General features: G+C 37.3%; 1 protein-coding gene across 6 annotated transcripts in view; it reads left to right on the forward strand.

Annotated features, from left to right (window-relative positions):
• The window catches only part of RPF2 (ribosome production factor 2 homolog), a 64,818-nt gene that overhangs the window by 41,666 nt on the left and 2,981 nt on the right, over positions 1 to 20,171 (forward strand). For all 6 annotated transcript variants that reach the window (XM_077162668.1, XM_077162663.1, XM_077162664.1 and 3 more), the window contains one exon: positions 478 to 580. In XM_077162668.1, the coding sequence (XP_077018783.1) occupies positions 478 to 580 (103 nt within the window). The remainder of the gene's footprint in view (positions 1 to 477; positions 581 to 20,171) is intronic.

The raw sequence follows: 20,171 nt of genomic DNA on the forward strand, positions 1-20,171 counted from the left end.
AAAGTAAATGATATTTGTCTCTGTCTCTGTATCATCTAAAATCTCATGTGCTATCAGTGGTGTGATTACTGCATTGTGAGGAAATAACCTACTCACTGATGTGAAAGAGTCTTTTCTGGCTTTAACAATTCATTAAGTTTATTACTCTTTGCCCACATAATTGAAATTTTGTGTTAGAATTTTCTTGCTTGCTGGATGCTTTGGTTACTAGCTTTATTTTAATAGTTAAAGTTTGAAGAGCTGTTTTATATAAATTTTCTATCTTAACCTAGCATATCAATTAAAATCTCATGCCTAGGTTTTCATTTTTGTAAAAAAATTAATATGCATAATCAGTATCAGGTGCTTCTATGCTAAGCATTTGGCTTAGAGGGAAAAGACATTCAGAATTAAGAATGCTGCTCTTTGGGACTGAATTTTTAAAGTGTATCATTCTTTTTTCTGTTTTGTTTTTAACAACTTAATATGTGCTTTTAGATTTCTTCAGAGGCCCCAGAGTATCAAATATCCGCCTGGCTGGTTTAGAATACATTCTGCACTTCACTGCACTGAATGGGAAGATTTACTTTCGAAGCTATAAGTAAGTGTATCTCTTAGCATTTTTTTTTTTTTAATCTTCAGGGTTATATGTGACTGTCTTACAGAAATGAGACCAAGAATTGGTGTCAGGTAAAAAGCTTGTTGGGAGAGTTTGTAAGTAATCATGGCAACAGCTCCAGGCTGATCCTCAGTTCTGTCATTCCTGTTTCTCTCTACCTCTGAAACCCTGCTTCTCTGGGGCCCAAGAGTATTTAATGCTGTGTGCTAATCCCATCCTGACTCTCCCTTGTTTTTATGCAGTACTTTGTTATTTTTCTTAACTGAATTTAGAGTACTAAGTCACCAGTCTAAGGCCAGCCAAAGCAGATTTCAAAATCCTGGGTCTGAAATATAGAGTCTAAAGGGAGCAAAAATATTTGGGAACTAGACTGATTTTTATCCTTTTTCTCTAGCCTCTGTATCCCCTACGTCCACTATCGTAAAAATTCTCACAACCTTTTTATTTTTATTAAAAGGTTAATGAATGACATGCTACAGTTGTACCTTTTGAGATGTGACTGTTTTCCTTTTTAAATTTTTTATTGACTTATATGTTCATGTACCTTGTGATCATCCAAAGTGTACAATATCATCGTATTGGTTCACAATATCATCATATAGCTGTGCATTTATCATCACAATCGAATTTTTTCTTTCTTTTTTGTGAAAAGTAACATATATTAAAAAAACAATGAATTTCAAAGCACAGCACAACAATTAGTTGTAGAACAGATTTCAGAGTTTGGTATGGGTTACAGTTCCACAATTTTAGGTTTTTACTTCTAGCTGCTCTAAGATATTAGAGACTAAAAGAAATATCAATATAATGATTTAGCAGTCATACTCACTTGTTAAATCCTACCTTCTCTGTATACCTCCACTATCATCTTTAGTTTTTCTCCCACTCTTTAGAGATATTTGGGCTATGGCCATTTGAACTTTTTCATGTTGGAAGGGGCTATCGATAATATGGGATAGGGAGATAGAACTAGTTGATGTTCTGGAGAGGCTGGCCTCTCTGCATTTCAGGACTTATCTGGTCCAGGGACCCATCTGGAGGTTATAGGTTTCTGGAAAGTTACCCTAGAGCTTGGAACTTTTGTAGAATCTTATATAATGCCCTAGATGTTCTTTAGGATTGGCAGGAATGGTTTTGGTTGGGGTTTGGCAAGCTTTGATAGGTAGCAGTGTCTAACTGGTGCTGCTTAAGAATGATGTCCAGAGTAGCCTCTTGACTATTTGAACTCTCTCAGCCACTGATACCTTATTTTTAAACTTCTTTTCCCCCTTTTGGTCAGGATGGCATTGTTGATCCCTCAGTGCCACGGCCAGGCTCATCTTCCATGCTGCCAGGGAGACTTTCACCCCAAGATATCATGTCCCACTTAGAGAGGAGGGTGTATTTTTACTTGCAGAGTTGGGCTTAGAGATTGCTGGTTTGAAATGATGTATGTACCCTAGAAAAGTCATGCTTTAATCCTCATCCCATTTTGTAAAGGCAGCCGTTTCTTCTAATCTCTGCTCAGTATTGTATGCGTGAAACTGTAATCAGATCATCTTCCTGGACATGTGATTTAATCAAGAGTGGCTGTTAAACTGGATTAGGTGATGACATGTCTCCACCTGTTTGGTTGGGTCTTAATTAGTTTATTGGAATCCTATAAAAACGGAAACATTTTGAAGAAAAGAAGAGATTCAGAGAGAGAGAGAGAACCGAAAATGCTGCAGTACCACGAAGCAGAGAGTCCACCAGCCAGCAACCTTTGGAGATGAAGAAGGAAAACGCCTCCTGGGGAGCTTCATGAAACAGAAAGCCAGGAGAGAAAGCTAGCAGATGATACCATGTTTATCATGTGCCCTTCCAGCTGAGAGAGAAGCCCTGACTGTGTTTGCCATGTGCCTTCTTATTTGAAAGAGAAACCCTGAACTTCATCAGCCTTCTTGAACCAAATTATCTTCCCCTGGGTGCCTTAGAGTGGACATTTCTATAGACTTGTTTTAATTAGGACATTTTCTCGGCATTAGAACTGTAAACTAGCAATTTATTAAATTCCCCTTTTTAAAAGCCATTCCATTTCTGGCATATTGCATTCCGACAGCTAGCAAACCAGAACAGAGATAGAGAAGCTACATCTGAGCAACAAAAGAGGTCCTGCGAAAGTAACTCTTAAGCATACCTATAGGTAGGCTAAGCTTCTCCGCTACATATATAATCTTCATGAGAGCAAGCCTCAAGGTCAAGGGCTTGGCCTATTGATTTTTTTTGTTTGTTTTTTTACATGGACAGGCACCGGGAATCAAACCCGGGTCCTCTGGAATTGCAGGCAAGCATTCCTGCCTGCTCAGCCACCGTGGCCTTCCCTGGCCTATTGATTTTGAGTATCCTTATGCAGGATTTTCCCGGTGGTAAAGTTTAATAGTTCCATATTTTCTCCCCTATCCCTCAAGGAACTTTGCATATATATATATTTAAACATAATAACATACAAACACAAACATTCTTAACATATTCCATTCTTGATATATAATCAGTAACTCACAATATCATCACATAGTTGTATATTTGTCAATCAAAATCATTTCTTAGAACATTTGCATCACTCCAGAAAAAGAAATAAAAGGAAAAAACTCATACATACCTGCCAGTACTTTTTGATATCTGCTTAATATACTGTGGGATGTAGCCAGGCATTACATTAAACTATACCAGATTAAACACTCTTGTTCTTATTCTGGGCTCCCTGTGTTTGAATTGTTTAAATGATCTGTCCAGACAGATTGAGTTAGATTATGTGCTACAGAAAATTTAGGTGCTGGACAAAATAAACCTTTTTTTCTTTGGTCTCAAAGAGTAGATAAAGTTTTAGAATACAGATAATGTCTTCCTAACCCCTGTATTTTGAATTACCTTAATCCTGACCTATTGGCTTCATTTTTAACTCTAAACACCACATGTGACAGTTTTCCTTTTAAAAAAATAAAATCAGCACTTGCTGATATAGTGCATACTTTTCTAGAGAGTATATTGCATCTCTCAAATTAACCTTTCTTTGTACAATGAATTCGGACATGTAGCAGATGTTGAGTTTTGGTGGACCAGTGCAGTCTGAGACAACAACTTGGTGTGGACAGTGTTGCCTGTACAGTGGTATTGCTTGGTATGAAGTTGTGAACTTTAGCATTTCATACATGTTTTATAATCCTGTTTTTTTCTTCACGCTGGAATACATGGTTGACTAGCTCACATCCAGTGAGCATGCAAATGAAACTGAGTATTCTCTTTTGACAATTAATGATTTCCATCTTTGTCAGAGATATTTCTTTTCATCATATTAGTACCCACCCTTTTGTTTGCCTGTTTTTTCTCACTAAAAAATAATAATAAAAAGGTAAAATGCAACAAAGTTGCATTGAAAGGCAAGATAATATTAGAGATTTTATCATCATTTTAGCTAGTTGAGTTTGAGATACCTTTAAGTCTGTTATTTGCATTCCCACACGTGATTTGGGGGCTTCCGAAAACATAAAGTAGTTGACTTTTGTTTAAAGAACAGGAAATGAAAGATATAAAACAACTACCACTAACACACAAAAAAATTCTGTTTGAAAACTTAACCATAGAAACCCTAGGTATACAGAGGAGCTAAAAATATAAAGATAAAAAATTTGGGAATGAGAAATGAGTAGTAAGAGTAGTCTGAAACTCATTTCATGGTGAGCAATTTCAGTGAAAGTGGTCTTGTATCAGAATTTATATTTAGTGAAAAGAAATAAATTTGTAAAGAAAGAAGCAAATAAATGCAGAGATTAAAACAGAACGAATAGAAAATTAACAAATTAGATTCCAAACAAGGATAAATTAGCAGTGGACCTGCTTACATTGACCTTGTCCACTTGCTTTAAGAATGCAATTGCTAGAATCACCTTTAGGTTCACTTGGCATTTCCCATAATAAAGAAGTTTTGAGTCTTTAAAATCAGATACACTAGTGCAAACATTTATACTGCTGCTCCACATGTGCCCTATTTGCCTGTTAGCAGTTGATTTGAAATAGAAAACGGGCAGTGAAATTGATAATGAATTGCTATAAGGTGAAAAAAAGCATGCGTTCAGGGGCTGTGCCACACTTGGAAGGGGAGAGAAAGTGGTCCAGGGGATGAGCACACCTCTGCCTCTGGGTCAGACTCAGCTGTGTGGCATGGGCACATCATTTCTTCCTTGGGCCTCCATTTCTTCCTCTACAAAGTGTAGCAATTCCATATCGGTAATCTTTTCCGCCTGGAGTCTGAGATTCAGTAGTTCCACTTTATAGGGGGTGGTATATGCCTCTAACTGGAAACATGCCAGAGAAGAGAGCCTGAATTAAAGCTGCACCTCAGGGCTTCTCATACACCGTAGCACAGTACTCTTGCCTCTTTTTTAGTTACTGCAATTTAGCCCGTAAGCAGTTCATCTGGCAGTGGTGATGGTTAATAGTCAGACACATTATTTATGAACATTAATAAGTTTTATGGATGGTGTTCTAATTTGAAAGTTATCAGAATACAATATACCAGAAACAGAATGGCCTTTATAAAAGGGAGGATTTAATAAGTTTACAGTTTTAAGGCTGTGAAAATGTCCAAACTAAAGCAAAACTATAGAGATGTTGAAATGTCCAATCTAAGGCATCCAGGGAAAGATATCTTGGTTCCAGGAGGCTGTTGATGTTCAGGGTTTCTCTCTCAACTGGAAGAGCACATGGTGAACATGGCGACATCTGCTAGCTTTCTCTCCCATCTTCTTGTTTCATGAAGCTCCCTCAGGGATGTTTTCCTTCTTCATTTCCAAAGGTCTATGGCTGCATGGGCTCTCTAGCTTTTTCTAAGTGGTCCCCTCTTAATGGGCTCCATTAAGCAACCTCACCTGAATGGGTGGAGACATATCTCCATGAAAATTATCTAATCAAAAGTTACCACCCACAGTTGGGTGGGTCACATCTCCATGGAAACAGTCAAAAACTCCCACCCAGCAATACTGAATAAGGATCAAAGAACTTTGTTTGAGGTTCACAACAGATTCAAATTAGAACAGATGATTTTGAGCTTCTTGGATAAAAGGAAGTCTGAACATGAAATTATGTTAATATAACTTTGACCTGAACTTTTAGGGGAACAAATTGTCATATTAATTGACCTCTCTCTGTACATCCTGTAATAATTAATTCCTTATATGTAAGTGGCCTTTAAAAAAAAAACTTACTAATAAAACCAATCAACATATAGTATGAACATTCTTTTTTTCATTACATAGATGTATATTCATCATCATGATCATTTCTTAGAACATTTGCATCAATTCAGAAAAAGAAATAAAAACGAAACAAAAAAATCCATACATACCATACCCCTTATGCCTCCCTTTCATTGATCACTAACATTTCAATCTACTAAAGTTGTTTTAACATTTGTTCCCCCTATTATTTATTTATTTTTAATCCATATGTTTTACTCATCTTCCATAAGGTAGATAAAAGTAGCATCAGACACAAGGTTTTCACAATCACACAGTCACATTGCAAAAAAAAAGCTTTATCATTATACAATCATCTTTAAGAAATATGGCCACTGGAACACAGCTTTACATTTTCAGGCAGTTCTCTCCAGCCTCTCTATTACATCTTGAATAACAAGGTGATATCTACTTAATACGTAAGAATAACCTCCAAGATAACTTCTCGACTCCGTTTGGAATCTCTCAGCCATTGACACTTTGTCTCATTTCACTCTTTCCCCTATTGGTCAAGAAGGTTTTCTCAATCCCTTGATACTGAGTCTCAGCTCATTCTAGGATTTCTGCCCATGTTGCCAGGAAGGTCCACACCCCTGGGAGTCATGTTCTTAGGCCTAATTTTAAGTAGGCTTAGTCTGTCTTTTGCGGGGTTAAGTTTCATATGAACACACCCCAAGATTGGGGGCTCAGCTTATTGCTTTGGTTGTCCCCACTGCTTGTGAGAATATCAAGAATTCTCTACTTGGGGAAGTTGAATTTTCCCCCTAGGGAACTTTGCAAATACTTTTTTATTCACTATTCAAACCCTTCTGGGATTTGAATCGAGGCATCACTCTGGAGAAACCTACAAAATCTCATGCCCTACTCAAGGTTCCATATACTTATGGTGTTCAGTTAAGCTGTCCACATAAGTTATATTAGGAAATGCACTAGTCAAAATATAAATTTTGTACCAAATAAATATTGTTTGCTTTAGTCTCACACATAAGTTAAAATTTTTAAATATTAATTACCATCTATTTTCAACACCCTGCATTATTGACATTCCTTTGTTCTTCCTCATGTAAGACATTTTTAAATTTGTACATTAAGTCACTATCATTATACACTCTAGGCGTTCCTAGATTATACCATCTCAGTCTTTATCCTACATCTTTCGTTCTGATTTCATTTGTGCCCCCAGGCCTCCTCCCTCTATGTGAGTGGCTTTTTATATTCCTTGGAGAATTTTATCTTCTCAATATTCAGAGCCATTACTGTGAAGCTGAAAATCTTTAGTAACAGCCATATATGCCTTTGCTGTGGCATTGGTTAGGTTTTACAGGAAGAAATGTGTAGTAACAGGAAGTGATTAACATACCTTAAAAAGAAAACGCATTGTTCCAGGCAAGGAGTTTAATGAAATGTCAGTAAAAGAGGTAGGTATGGAAGGAAGAAAAGCAGGAAATTACAGTCTGAATAAGAGTTGTAATGCCAGCATTTTGCAAGAATTAGGCAACTAATATATTGTAGAAATTAGCTTCTTAGTGTATCTGCCAGCCCGAGCCCATCCAAGAGGAAAGATACCCTTATCTTATTACCATTCAATTTGCAGGTTCATTACTTGATTTTGAGCTTAGAGAAATAAAACAAGACATAAAACCTTGAGGTCAGAATCTAAGCTGGATGTGAGTCATATGTAAAGGTCTCATTTAGAAAAAAATACAGTGTAAATGATAGAAGATGGTTTTAATTTTTCTTTTAATGACTGAATGTCTTAATAGTCTTCCTTTTGCTTATCCCAGACCCAAAATCTATAAATTCTGTTTCCATAGGGAAAATTAATGAATTAAAACTGATACCGGAACAACTTAAAAAGTACATTCCTTCTGTGAGAGTAAGCAAGATAGATTCTTTTTAAAAGATTAACAGTTGATAAGTTTAATTTATCATTAAAGAAAAGCAAGCCCATTAGAATTACTAATGTAATATAAACTTTACAAAAGAAATCTCATCATATTTCAGATATTGAACTCAGAACCCTTTGGCCTATAGGTAGGTACTATTTGAAGTTGTGAAAAACCAACAGGAAGGAAGAGAAGTAATTATTTATTTTCTTGTAGGGAGAAAAGATTTATCATGATTAAATATTCATAGGTCATTGTTCAATATGTTTTCTCCTTAGGTATTTTAAACCTATAAGAGAAATTATAATCTCAATTTTTTTTTTAATTTTAGATTTCACTGTTAAAAAGTTTACTAAAGGAAATGGCTGGTAGGCCCATCACCAGAAACTGAATGCACAGAAATGAAAACTGGAGGTTTTCTTCTATTTCTGTCAGTATGATATGCTAGTCAACATCCTCAACGAAATGATTAAGATCATCTACACTCAGTATTGTGCTACAACTTAATTTAGATAGAATAACAACATGAGTAGTCAAATGTAGTTATTCTGAGAAAATCTCAATATATGTAAAATTACTCAAAATTACTTTGTTAGGAGGACACGTATAAAAAAGGAGCTTTAGAGCAGTTTTGGCTATGTACAGTGGTATTTGGGTTGATCTGACTCCATCAGCCATGGAATGTGCTATTCTGGATTGTCAGGTTTTTCAGTTAGCTGAAAATTAGCACATTGAGTACTAGAAAATCTTTCAGTTGAAATTTTTGTATGCAATTACCGGATTTCTTTCAGTGTACTGCAGATTTTTTTCTTGATGACCTGTATGAGTTCATTAATTACAAAAATAATTAAGATATAGATGCAAATGCAGAAGTACTAATACCAGTCAAACACAGGATTCTCTGCCTAATGTACATAACAATCAATCTATGACACCAGGGTTTCAAAAGGGGAGTTTATTGATAGTGAAGCAAGGAAAACAGATGGTCTGACAGCCTAAAATCTGTCTCCCCGAGTCAAAAGAGTTTAGGATTTTTATGGATTCAAACAAGTAGTGGTGAAGTTGTTAACATTACAAAACATGTACAGACAGCTACAGTTTACAAAGTGTAAAGTAGTAGAGCTTAACTAAAGCAGCCATTACAATAACAAGTATAAACAACTATAGTACATGTAAAAGGTGGAACTAAGCTAGAACTAAGCTAAAATAACCATACAATAATAAGTGCAAACACAGTAGTCAGCAGTTAGTTCTTCTTTCATTAATAAACATTACAGGTTGTATCTGTGATCATGGGACTTAAAGTTGTAAAACAGGGTCAGGGGTATAAGTGAGGCCACTTAGGAGATTTTTACAATCACAAAATAAGAGTTATATAATCATTAGCGAAGATCAAAGCATCTGGGTTATAATTCAGTAATTTCGTTTATTTCCTCTTGGTTATACTACAGTGCACTAGAAAGTAAAAAAAAAAAAAGCCATGTATATAATGATTTGGTCATACTAATTATTTGCTATTTTTTAATTTCTCTGTTATAGTACATGTGATAAGACAGAGTCAAATGGTCACTATCCCCATATGGGTCTTGGAATTAGTTTTTAGGAAAGATACCCTGATATTGGCCAACTTTAGCTTCTAAAAATAGTCTCTTCCACAGTGGGCCTAAGACAGACATTCGCTTAGATCTCTTCTCCTGGAACCACTATGAATGGAGGGGTCTGAGGGCTCTCAGTTAGGCTCTCCTTTTCCCTCTGCTTATCCCCTTTCAAGTCCCTTATAAATATTCACTTTATCTGTTAATGTTAGTATTTTGGCTTCTTGAATTGCTCAAGTAAACACCATGGAATGGGTTGGGTTAAACAGTAGGAATTTATTTGCTCATGGTTTTGTGGCTCAAAGAAAGTCCAAATCAAGGGATCATCAAGGCGCTGATGGTTTCTTCCCGAAGACTGGTGTTCTGGGGCTGGCTGCCAGTGATCCTTAGCTACACTGTCACTCAGCAAGGCACCTGACAGCATCTCCTGGTCTCTCACTTCTCTTCCAGGTTCAGCATCTTGCTTGCTGTGGCTTTCCCTGTCTTTGAATTTCATTCTGTTTGTAAAGGATTCCAATAATAGGATTAAGATTCATTCTGATTGAGGGTTGGCCACATCTTAATTGAAGTAACCTCATCAAACAGATCCTACTTACAATAGGTCCACACCCATAGAAATGGGTTAGATTTAAGAACGTGTTTTTCTAGGGCGCATACAGCTTCGGAGCACAAAAATCAGCACAGATTTTTCTGTTGATGTTGTTTAGCACTTGCTTTTTATATATCATAAGTTGGGTTTTTTGGTCTTATTCAAATGTGTGTGTATGTATGTATATACTACTGTATCTGTTACAGTATATCTGTTATTATGACTCACTGGTAACCAGTAAACATGCCTTCTGCAGGTGGACTATATTGGTTGCCCATCTACATGTGATGCCCTAATTTTTTTTATTAGATAGGTTATAAGTTTATTAAATCAGGCAAAAAACTCCACAGTTCCCATATACCTACCCCCATTATTAATATTTTACACTAGTGTGGTACCTTTGTTACAATTGATGAAAGGATATTATAATTTGACAATTAACTATAGTCCATAGTTATATTAGGATTATGTATTTATGCTGTACAGTCATATGGTTCTTATTTGTTTTTTAAATTTTTTTTTTGTTTTAGTAACATACACCTTAAAATGTACCCTTTTAACCACATTCAGATATATAATTCAGTGGTGTTAATTACATTTACATTGTTGTGCCACCATCACCACTATCGACTACTAAAACTTTTCCATCACCCCCAAACAGAAATTCTGTACCAGTTAAGTGTTAACTCCCTAGTCACACCTCAGCCCCTGGCAACCTGTATTCTGATTTCTGACTCTATGAATTTTCTTTTTCTAATTATTTCATATCAGTGGGTTCCTACAGTATTTGTCTTTTTGTGTGTGGGTTATTTCATTTTGACATGTCTTTAAGGTTCATCCATGTTGTCACATGTATCAGAACTTCATTTCTTTTTAAGGTTTAATAATATTCTATTTTATATTTACAGTATTTTGTTTTATCCATCCATCTGTTGATGGACACTTTGGGTTGCTCCCATCTCTTGGCAATTGTATATAATGCTGTTATGAGCATAGGTGGGCAAAAAATAAAAAATATCTGCCTTCAGTTCTTTTGGGTATATAATATACAGAGAAGTGGGATTGCTGGGTCATGTGGTAATTCAATACTTCACTTCAGAGGAACCGTCAAACTGTTTTCCATAGCTGCTATACTAATTTACATTCCCACCAACAGTGAGTGTTCTTTTTTTTTTTTCTCATTTTTTCAATAGTACCAGTTCTCGTGGGTATGAAATGGTATTTCATTGTTTTTGATTTGCATTTTCGTAATGGCTAATGATAATGAGCATTTTTTCAAGTGTTTTATGGCTCTTTGTGTATATTCTTTGGAAAAATGTCTATTCAGGTCTTTTGTCCATTTTAAATTGGGCTCTTTGTCTTTTTGTTGTTGAATTCTAGGATTTTTTATAAATTCTATATATTACACCCTTATCAGATATGTAGTTTCTCCCATTCTGTGGATTGTCCTTTTACTTGCATGATGAAGTCCTTTGATGCACAAAGGTTTTTAGTTTTGATGAGGTCCCATTTATCTATTTTTCCATGCTTTTGGTGTAAGATCTAACAAATCATTGGCTAATGCAAGTCCTAAAGAGACTTCCCTACATTTTATTTTACAAGTTTTATGATCTTGGTTCTTGTATTTATATCTTTAATCCATTGGGTTAATTTTTGTATACATCGTGAGATAGGGATTACCTTTCATTCTTTTGCGTACGGACATCCAACTTTCCAAGCACAGTTTGTTGGAGAGACTATTCTTTCCCCATTGAATAAACTCAGCACCCTTGTCAAAAATAAGTTGGCCACAAGGCAGGTGAATTCACTGCCCTTCCCACTACACTAGGACATGACCTCCAGGGGTGCAAATCTCCCTGACAACGTGGGACATGACTCCCAGGGATGAGCTGAGAAATGGCATCATGGGATTATGAAAACCTTCTTGACCAAAAACAGGAAGAGAAAAATGAGATGAAATAAAGTTTCACTTGTTCCTGCAAAGGAGAGGCTAAGGCTTATAATTACGCCAGTTTTTTTTTCTACCCCTTATCTCCTCCACTCCCATTATTTATTATTCTTTGTCCTAATTTTTAATTCATCTATCCATACTCTGGACATTCATCTTCAAGAATCAAGGCTACTGGAGTACAATTCAACAGTTTCAGGTACTCCCCTCCAGCCACTTCAATACACCTTAAACTAAAAAGGGATATCTATATAATGTATAAGAATAACCTCCAGGATAACCTCTTCATTCTGTTTGAAATCCCTTAGCCATTGAAACTTTATTTTGTCTTATTTCTCTCTTCCCTTTTCTGGTCAAGAAGGCTCTCAGTTCCATGCCGGGTCCTGGCTTATCCTTGCGGGTCATATCCCACATTGCCAGGGAGATTTACACCCCTGGGAGTTATGTCTACATAGTAGTGAGAGCAGTGGTTTAGCCTTCGTTCTTTTTTTTTTTTTTTTTTTATTAATTAATGGAAAAAAAGAAATTAACCCAACATTTAGAAATCATACCATTCTACATTTGCAATCAGTACTTCTTAACATCATCACATAGATGCATGATCATCGTTTCTTAGTACATTTGCATTGGTTTAGAAGAACTAGCAACACAACAGAAAAAGGTATAGAATGTTAATATAGAGAAAAAAATAAAAGTAATAATAACAGTAAAAAAAAAACCTGTAGCTCAGATGCAGCTTCATTCAGTGTTTTAACATGATTACTTTACAATTAGGTATTATTGTGCTGTCCATTTTTGAGTTTTTGTATCTAGTCCTGTTGCACTGTCTGTATCCCTTCAGCTCCAATTACCCATTATCTTACCTGTTTCTAACTCCTGCTGGACTCTGTTACCAATGACATATTCCAAGTTTATTCTCGAATGTCGGTTCACATCAGTGGGACCATACAGTATTTGTCCTTTAGTTTTTGGCTAGACTTACTCAGCATAATGTTCTCCAGGTCCATCCATGTTATTACATGCTTCATAAGTTTATCCTGTCTTAAAGCTGCATAATATTCCATCGTATGTATATACCACAGTTTGTTTAGCCACTCTTCTGTTGATGGACGTTTTGGCTGTTTCCATCTCTTTGCAATTGTAAATAACGCTGCTATAAACATTGGTGTGCAAATGTCCGTTTGTGTCTTTGCCTTTAAGTCCTTTGAGTAGATACCCAGCAATGGTATTGCTGGGTCGTATGGCAATTCTATATTCAGCTTTTTGAGGAACCGCCAAACTGCCGTCCACAGTGGTTGCACCATTTGACATTCCCACCAACAGTGGATAAGTGTGCCTGTTTCTCCACATCCTCTCCAGCACTTGTCATTTTCTGTTTTGTTGATAATGGCCATTCTGGTGGGTGTGAGATGATATCTCATTGTGGTTTTGATTTGCATTTCTCTAATGGCCAGGGACATTGAGCATCTCTTCATGTGCCTTTTGGCCATTTGTATTTCCTCTTCTGGTAGGTGTCTGTTCAAGTCTTTTTCCCATTTTGTAATTGGGTTGGCTGTCTTTTTGTTGTTGAGTTGAACAATCTCTTTATAAATTCTGGATACTAGACCTTTATCTGATATGTCATTTCCAAATATTGTCTCCCATTGTATAGGCTGTCTTTCTACTTTCTTGATGAAGTTCTTTGATGCACAAAAGTGTTTAATTTTGAGGAGCTCCCATTTATTTATTTCCTTCTTCAGTGCTCTTGCTTTAGGTTTAAGGTCCATAAAACCGCCTCCAATTGTAAGTTTCGTAAAATATCTCCCTACATTTTCCTCTAACTGTTTTATGGTCTTAGACCTAATGTTTAGATCTTTGATCCATTTTGAGTTAACTTTTGTATAGGGTGTGAGAGATGGGTCTTCTTTCATTCTTTTGCATGTGGATATCCAGTTCTCTAGGCACCATTTATTGAAGAGACTGTTCTGTCCCAGGTGAGTTGGCTTGACTGCCTTATCAAAGATCAAATGTCCATAGATGAGAGGGTCTATATCTGAGCACTCTATTCGATTCCATTGGTCTATATATCTATCTTTATGCCAGTACCATGCTGTTTTGACCACTGTGGCTTCATAATATGCCTTAAAGTCAGGCAGCGCGAGACCTCCAGCTTCGTTTTTTTTCCTCAAGATGTTTTTAGCAATTCGGGGCACCCTGCCCTTCCAGATCAATTTGCTTATTGGTTTTTCTATTTCTGAAAAATAAGTTGTTGGGATTTTGATTGGTATTGCATTGAATCTGTAAATCAATTTAGGTAGGATTGACATCTTAACTATATTTAGTCTTCCAATCCATGAACACGGTATGCCCTTCCATCTATTTAGGTCTTCTGTGATTTCTTTTAACAGTTTTTTGTAGTTTTCTTTGTATATGTTTTTAGTCTCTTTAGTTAAATTTATTCCTAGGTATTTTATTCTTTTAGTTGCAATTGTAAATGGGATTCGTTTCTTGATTTCCCCCTCAGCTTGTTCATTACTAGTGTATAGAAATGCTACAGATTTTTGAATGTTGATCTTGTAACCTGCTACTTTGCTGTACTCATTTATTAGCTCTAGTAGTTTTGTTGTGGATTTTTCCGGGTTTTTGACGTATAGTATCATATCGTCTGCAAACAGTGATAGTTTTACTTCTTCCTTTCCAATTTTGATGCCTTGTATTTCTTTTTCTTGTCTAATTGCTCTGGCTAGAACCTCCAACACAATGTTGAATAATAGTGGTGATAGTGGACATCCTTGTCTTGTTCCTGATCTTAGGGGGAAAGTTTTCAATTTTTCCCCATTGAGGATGATATTAGCTGTGGGTTTTTCATATATTCCCTCTATCATTTTAAGGAAGTTCCCTTGTATTCCTATCTTTTGAAGTGTTTTCAACAGGAAAGGATGTTGAATCTTGTCAAATGCCTTCTCTGCATCAATTGAGATGATCATGTGATTTTTCTGCTTTGATTTGTTGATATGGTGTATTACATTAATTGATTTTCTTATGTTGAACCATCCTTGCATACCTGGGATGAATCCTACTTGGTCATGATGTATAATTCTTTTAATGTGTTGTTGGATACGATTTGCTAGAATTTTATTGAGGATTTTTGCATCTATATTCATTAGAGAGATTGGCCTGTAGTTTTCTTTTTTTGTAATATCTTTGCCTGGTTTTGGTATGAGGATGATGTTGGCTTCATAGAATGAATTAGGTAGTTTTCCCTCCACTTCAATTTTTTTGAAGAGTTTGAGGAGAGTTGGTACTAATTCTTTCTGGAATGTTTGATAGAATTCACATGTGAAGCCATCTGGTCCTGGACTTTTCTTTTTAGGAAGATTTTGAATGACTAATTCAATTTCTTTACTTGTGATTGGTTTGTTGAGGTCATCTATGCCTTCTTGAGTCAGAGTTGGCAGTTCATGTCTTTCCAGGAACCCGTCCATTTCATCTAAATTGTTGTATTTATTAGCATAAAGTTGTTCATAGTATCCTGTTATTACCTCCTTTATTTCTGTGAGGTCAGTGGTTATGTCTCCTCTTCCATTTCTGATCTTATTTATTTGCATCCTCTCTCTTCTTCTTTTTGTCAATCTTGCTAAGGGCCCATCAATCTTATTGATTTTCTCATAGAACCAACTTCTGGTCTTATTGATTTTCTCTGTTGTTTTCATGTTTTCAATTTCATTTATGTCTGCTCTAATCTTTGTTATTTCTTTCCTTTTGCTTGCTTTGGGGTTAGTTTGCTGTTCTTTCTCCAGTTCTTCCAAGTGGACAGTTAATTCCCGAATTTTGCCCTTTCTTCTTTTTTGATGTAGGCATTTAGGGCAATAAATTTCCCTCTTAGCACTGCCTTTGCTGTGTCCCATAAGTTTTGATATGTTGTGTTTTCATTTTCATTCGCCTCGAGGTATTTACTAATTTCTCTTGCAATTTCTTTGACCCACTTGTTTAAGAGTGTGTTGTTGAGCCTCCACGTATTTGTGAATTTTCTGGCACTCCGCCTATTATTGATTTCCAACTTCATTCCTTTTTGATCCGAGAAAGTGTTGTGTATGATTTCAATCTTTTTAAATTTGTTAAGACTTGCTTTGTGACCCAGCATATGGTCTATCTTTGAGAATGATCCATGAGCACTTGAGAAAAAGGTGTATCCTGCTGTTGTGGGATGTAATGTCCTATAAATGTCTGTTAAGTCTAGCTCATTTATAGTAATATTCAGATTCTCTATTTCTTTATTGATCCTCTGTCTAGATGTTCTGTCCATTGATGAGAGTGGTGAATTGAAGTCTACAACTATTATGGTAGATGTGTCTATTTCCCTTTTCAGTGTTTGCAGTGTATTCCTCACGTATTTTGGGGCCTTCTGGTTCGGTGCGTAAATATTTATGATTGTTATGTCTTCTTGTTTAATTGTTCCTTTTATTAGTATATAGTGTCCTTCTTTGTCTCTTTTAACTGTTTTACATTTGAAGTCTAATTTGTTGGATATTAGTATAGCCACTCCTGCTCTTTTCTGGTTGTTATTTGCATGAAATATCTTTTCCCAACCTTTCACTTTCAACCTATGTTTATCTTTGGGTCTAAGATGTGTTTCCTGTAGACAGCATATAGAAGGATCCTGTTTTTTAATCCATTCTGCCAGTCTATGTCTTTTGATTGGGGAATTCAGTCCATTAACTTTTAGTGTTATTACTGTTTGGATAATATTTTCCTCTACCATTTTGCCTTTTGTATTATATATATCATATCTGACTTTCCTTCTTTCTACACTCTTCTCCATACCTCTCTCTTCTGTCTTTTCGTATCTGACTCTAGTGTTGCCTTTAGTATTTCTTGCAGAGCTGGTCTCTTGGTCACAAATTCTCTCAGTGACTTTTTGTCTGAGAATGTTTTAATTTCTCCCTCATTTTTGAAGGATAATTTTGCTGGATATAGGAGTCTTGGTTGGCAGTTTTTCTCTTTTAGTAATTTAAATATATCATCCCACTGTCTTCTAGCTTCCATGGTTTCTGCTGAGAAATCTACACATAGTCTTATTGGGTTTCCCTTGTATGTGATGGATTGTTTTTCTCTTGCTGCTTTCAAGATCCTCTCTTTCTCTTTGACCTCTGACATTCTAACTAGTAAGTGTCTTGGAGAACGCCTATTTGGGTCTAATCTCTTTGGGGTGTGCTACACTTCTTGGATCTGTAATTTTAGGTCTTTCATAAGAGTTGGGAAATTTTCAGTGATAATTTCTTCCATTAGTTTTTCTCCTCCTTTTCCCTTCTCTTCTCCTTCTGGGACACCCACAACACGTATATTTGTGCGGTTCATATTGTCCTTGAGTTCCCTGATACCCTGTTCAAATTTTTCCATTCTTTTCCCAATAGTTTCTGTTCCTTTTTGGAATTCAGATGTTCCATCCTCCAGATCACTAATTCTATCTTCTGTCTCTTTAAATCTATCATTGTAGGTATCCACTGTTTTTTCCATCTTTTCTACTTTATCCTTCACTTTCATAAGTTCTGTGATTTGTTTTTTCAGTTTTTCTATTTCTTCTTTTTGTTCAGCCCATGTCTTCTTCATGTCCTCCCTCAATTTATCGATTTCGTTTTTGAAGAGGTTTTCCATTTCTGTTCGTATATTCAGCATTAATTGTCTCAGCTCCTGTATCTCATTTGAACTATTGGTTTGTTCCTTTGACTAGGCCATATTTTCAATTTTCTGAGCGTGATCCATTATCTTCTGCTGGCGTCTGGGCATTTAGTCAGATTTCCCTGGGTGTTGGACCCAACAGGTTGAAAGATTTTTCTGTGAAATCTCTGGGTTCTGTTTTTCTTATCCTGCCCAGTAGGTGGCGCTTGTGGCACACGTTTGTCTGCGGGTCCCACCAGTAAAAGGTGCTGTGGGTCCTTTAACTTTGGAAAACTCTCGCCGTGGGGGGGGTTCGCCAGCCGAAGAGGCTTGGAAGAGTGCCAGCCAGCCTGGGGGTCCGAACGCGGTGAGGGTCCCCAGCCACCGCAGCCCGGGAGAACACCCGTCCGAATTTCTAGTCGGCCCGGGGTGCCAAGCATGGCGGGAGGGCGCCAGCCGCCGCGGCCCTGGAGAGTGCACCATTCCCAGCTGGACCAGGGCGTCACGTGTTTGGAAGGGACCCCCAGGTCACCGCTCTCCGCGGCCTGGGGATTTCCGAACCAATTCTCTCAGTTGGTCCAGGGGGCCGCCAGCTGCCGCGGCTTGAGGGGACCGCCTGTCCAATTCTGCCAGCTGGCCCGGGAAGGAGGAAGGGAGGGACTCCGGCTGCTTGCCGCCCCGCCCGGGGAAGCCCGCACCCTTCCGCGTACTCACCGGAACGGGTTCTCCCAGCCAGTCAGCCGTTACAGGATGGGGTACACTGTCTTTTTGATCTCTGTCCTGGCTCCGGGAGCTGTTCTGTATCGTTTCTACTCCCCTAGTAGCTGTTCTGGAGGAGGAAAGGTGAGGATGGCAAGGCTGTCGAGGATGGTGGCGGAGGAGCCGTTGAAGGCAGAAGAGGGCACAGTGGTGGTTGGAGAGCCGCTGGAGCAGGAGGAGAAAGGGAAGGATAAGATGTCGGATGGAGCGCCGCCGGAGCAGAAGGGGAAAGAGAAGGGCAAGATGGCGGCGGGAGCACCGCCAGTGGAGAAAGAGGAAGAGGAGGGCTAGATGGCGGTGGGAGCGCCGGCAGAGAAGGGGGAAGAGGAGGGCCAGATGGCGGCGGGAGCGCCGCCGGCGGAGATGGCGGCGGGAGCGCCACCGGCAGAGAAAGAGCTCGTTCTTTTTTTTGAGCCTTGATTCTTGAAGACGATTGTATAACTCTAAAGCTTTTACAGTGTGACTGTGTGATTATGAAAAGCTTATGTCTGACGTTCCCTTTATCCAGGCTGTGGACACATGAGTAAAAAATAAGGACAAAAATATAAATAAATAATAGGGGGTGGGATAAGAGGCAAGAAAAAAGATGGGTGGCTTGCAATACTAGTAATCAATGAGAAGGAGGGGTCAGGGCTATGGGTTTTTTCTTTTTTCTCTTTATTTCTTCTTCTGGAGTGATGCAGATATTCTAAAAATGATCATGGTGATGGGATGATACTGTGAGCCAGTGACTGTATGCTTTGGATGGACTGACTGTATGGTGCGTGAAGATATTTCAATAAAAATAGTTTTTTTAAAAAATAGAAATTTAGAAAATACTTTTTAAATTACGAAAACAAAAATCAGTTCACCATATTTGATGATTTATTTTTCAATTCAATTCTGTTTATCTGTATATCTTTCCTTTTACCATTACCCTACTGTTTTGACCTCTGTGCCTTTGTAATAAGTTTTTAAATTGGGAAGTGTGAGTGTTTGAGCTTCGTTCTTTTAAAGATGGTTTTGGATATTCAGGATACCTAACTCTTCCATATAAATTTGATATTTGGCCTTTCCATTTCTGCAAAGAAGACTTGAAATGTTGACTGGAATCGTGTTGGTTCTATAAATCACTTTAAGTAGAATTGACATCTTGATAATATTTAACTTTCTAATCCATGAGCATGAAATGTCCTTCTACTTATTTGAGTCTTCCTTGATTTCTTTTACCAGTGTTTTATAGTTTTTCATGTATAAGTCCTTTACATCCTTGGTTAAATTTATTCCTAATTACTTGCTATAGTAAATTGAATTTTTAAAATTTCCTCTTAAAATTATTTATTTCTGACGTAGAAAAACACTACTGGATTTTGCATTTTATCTTGTTACCCCACCACTTTATATAATTCATTTATTAGCTCGAATTGCTTTATAGTAGTTTTTGTAGGATCATGTCTCCTACAAATGCAAAAGGTTTTACTTCTTCCTTTCCAATTTGGATGCTTTTTATTTCTTTTTATGCCTAATTACTCTGACTAGAACTTACAGTACAGTGTTGAATTATAGTAGGCATTCTTGTCTCAAGATTGGAATAGTGGCCTCCCTCGCAGCTAGCCTTCAGCAATTTGAAATAGCTGATTAAGAGCAGTGAGCAGTAATCAGACCTCATACTCAGGTTTTTTGGGGGGTGAGTCTTTATATCCTGCCCTCACCAGCAAGCTGCAGTAGGATCCAGGGCCACAGACCCCATGCTGCCTCCCTGGGAGCTGAGAGATTGAGGAATGGTAGCTGCTGCATGGAGGCTCCCAGTATTTACTCACCTATTCTTCCATCTTTTCCTTGGATGCTGCACTGTATCCAACTTAAGACTCTTACATTTCAAATGAGTTGACTCAGAAAGTCCTGGCTAGTTCACTAGTTGCTTTGGT

The sequence above is a fragment of the Tamandua tetradactyla genome, chromosome 5 (assembly GCF_023851605.1).
Source record: "Tamandua tetradactyla isolate mTamTet1 chromosome 5, mTamTet1.pri, whole genome shotgun sequence".
In the NCBI taxonomy this organism is placed as follows: domain Eukaryota; kingdom Metazoa; phylum Chordata; class Mammalia; order Pilosa; family Myrmecophagidae; genus Tamandua; species Tamandua tetradactyla.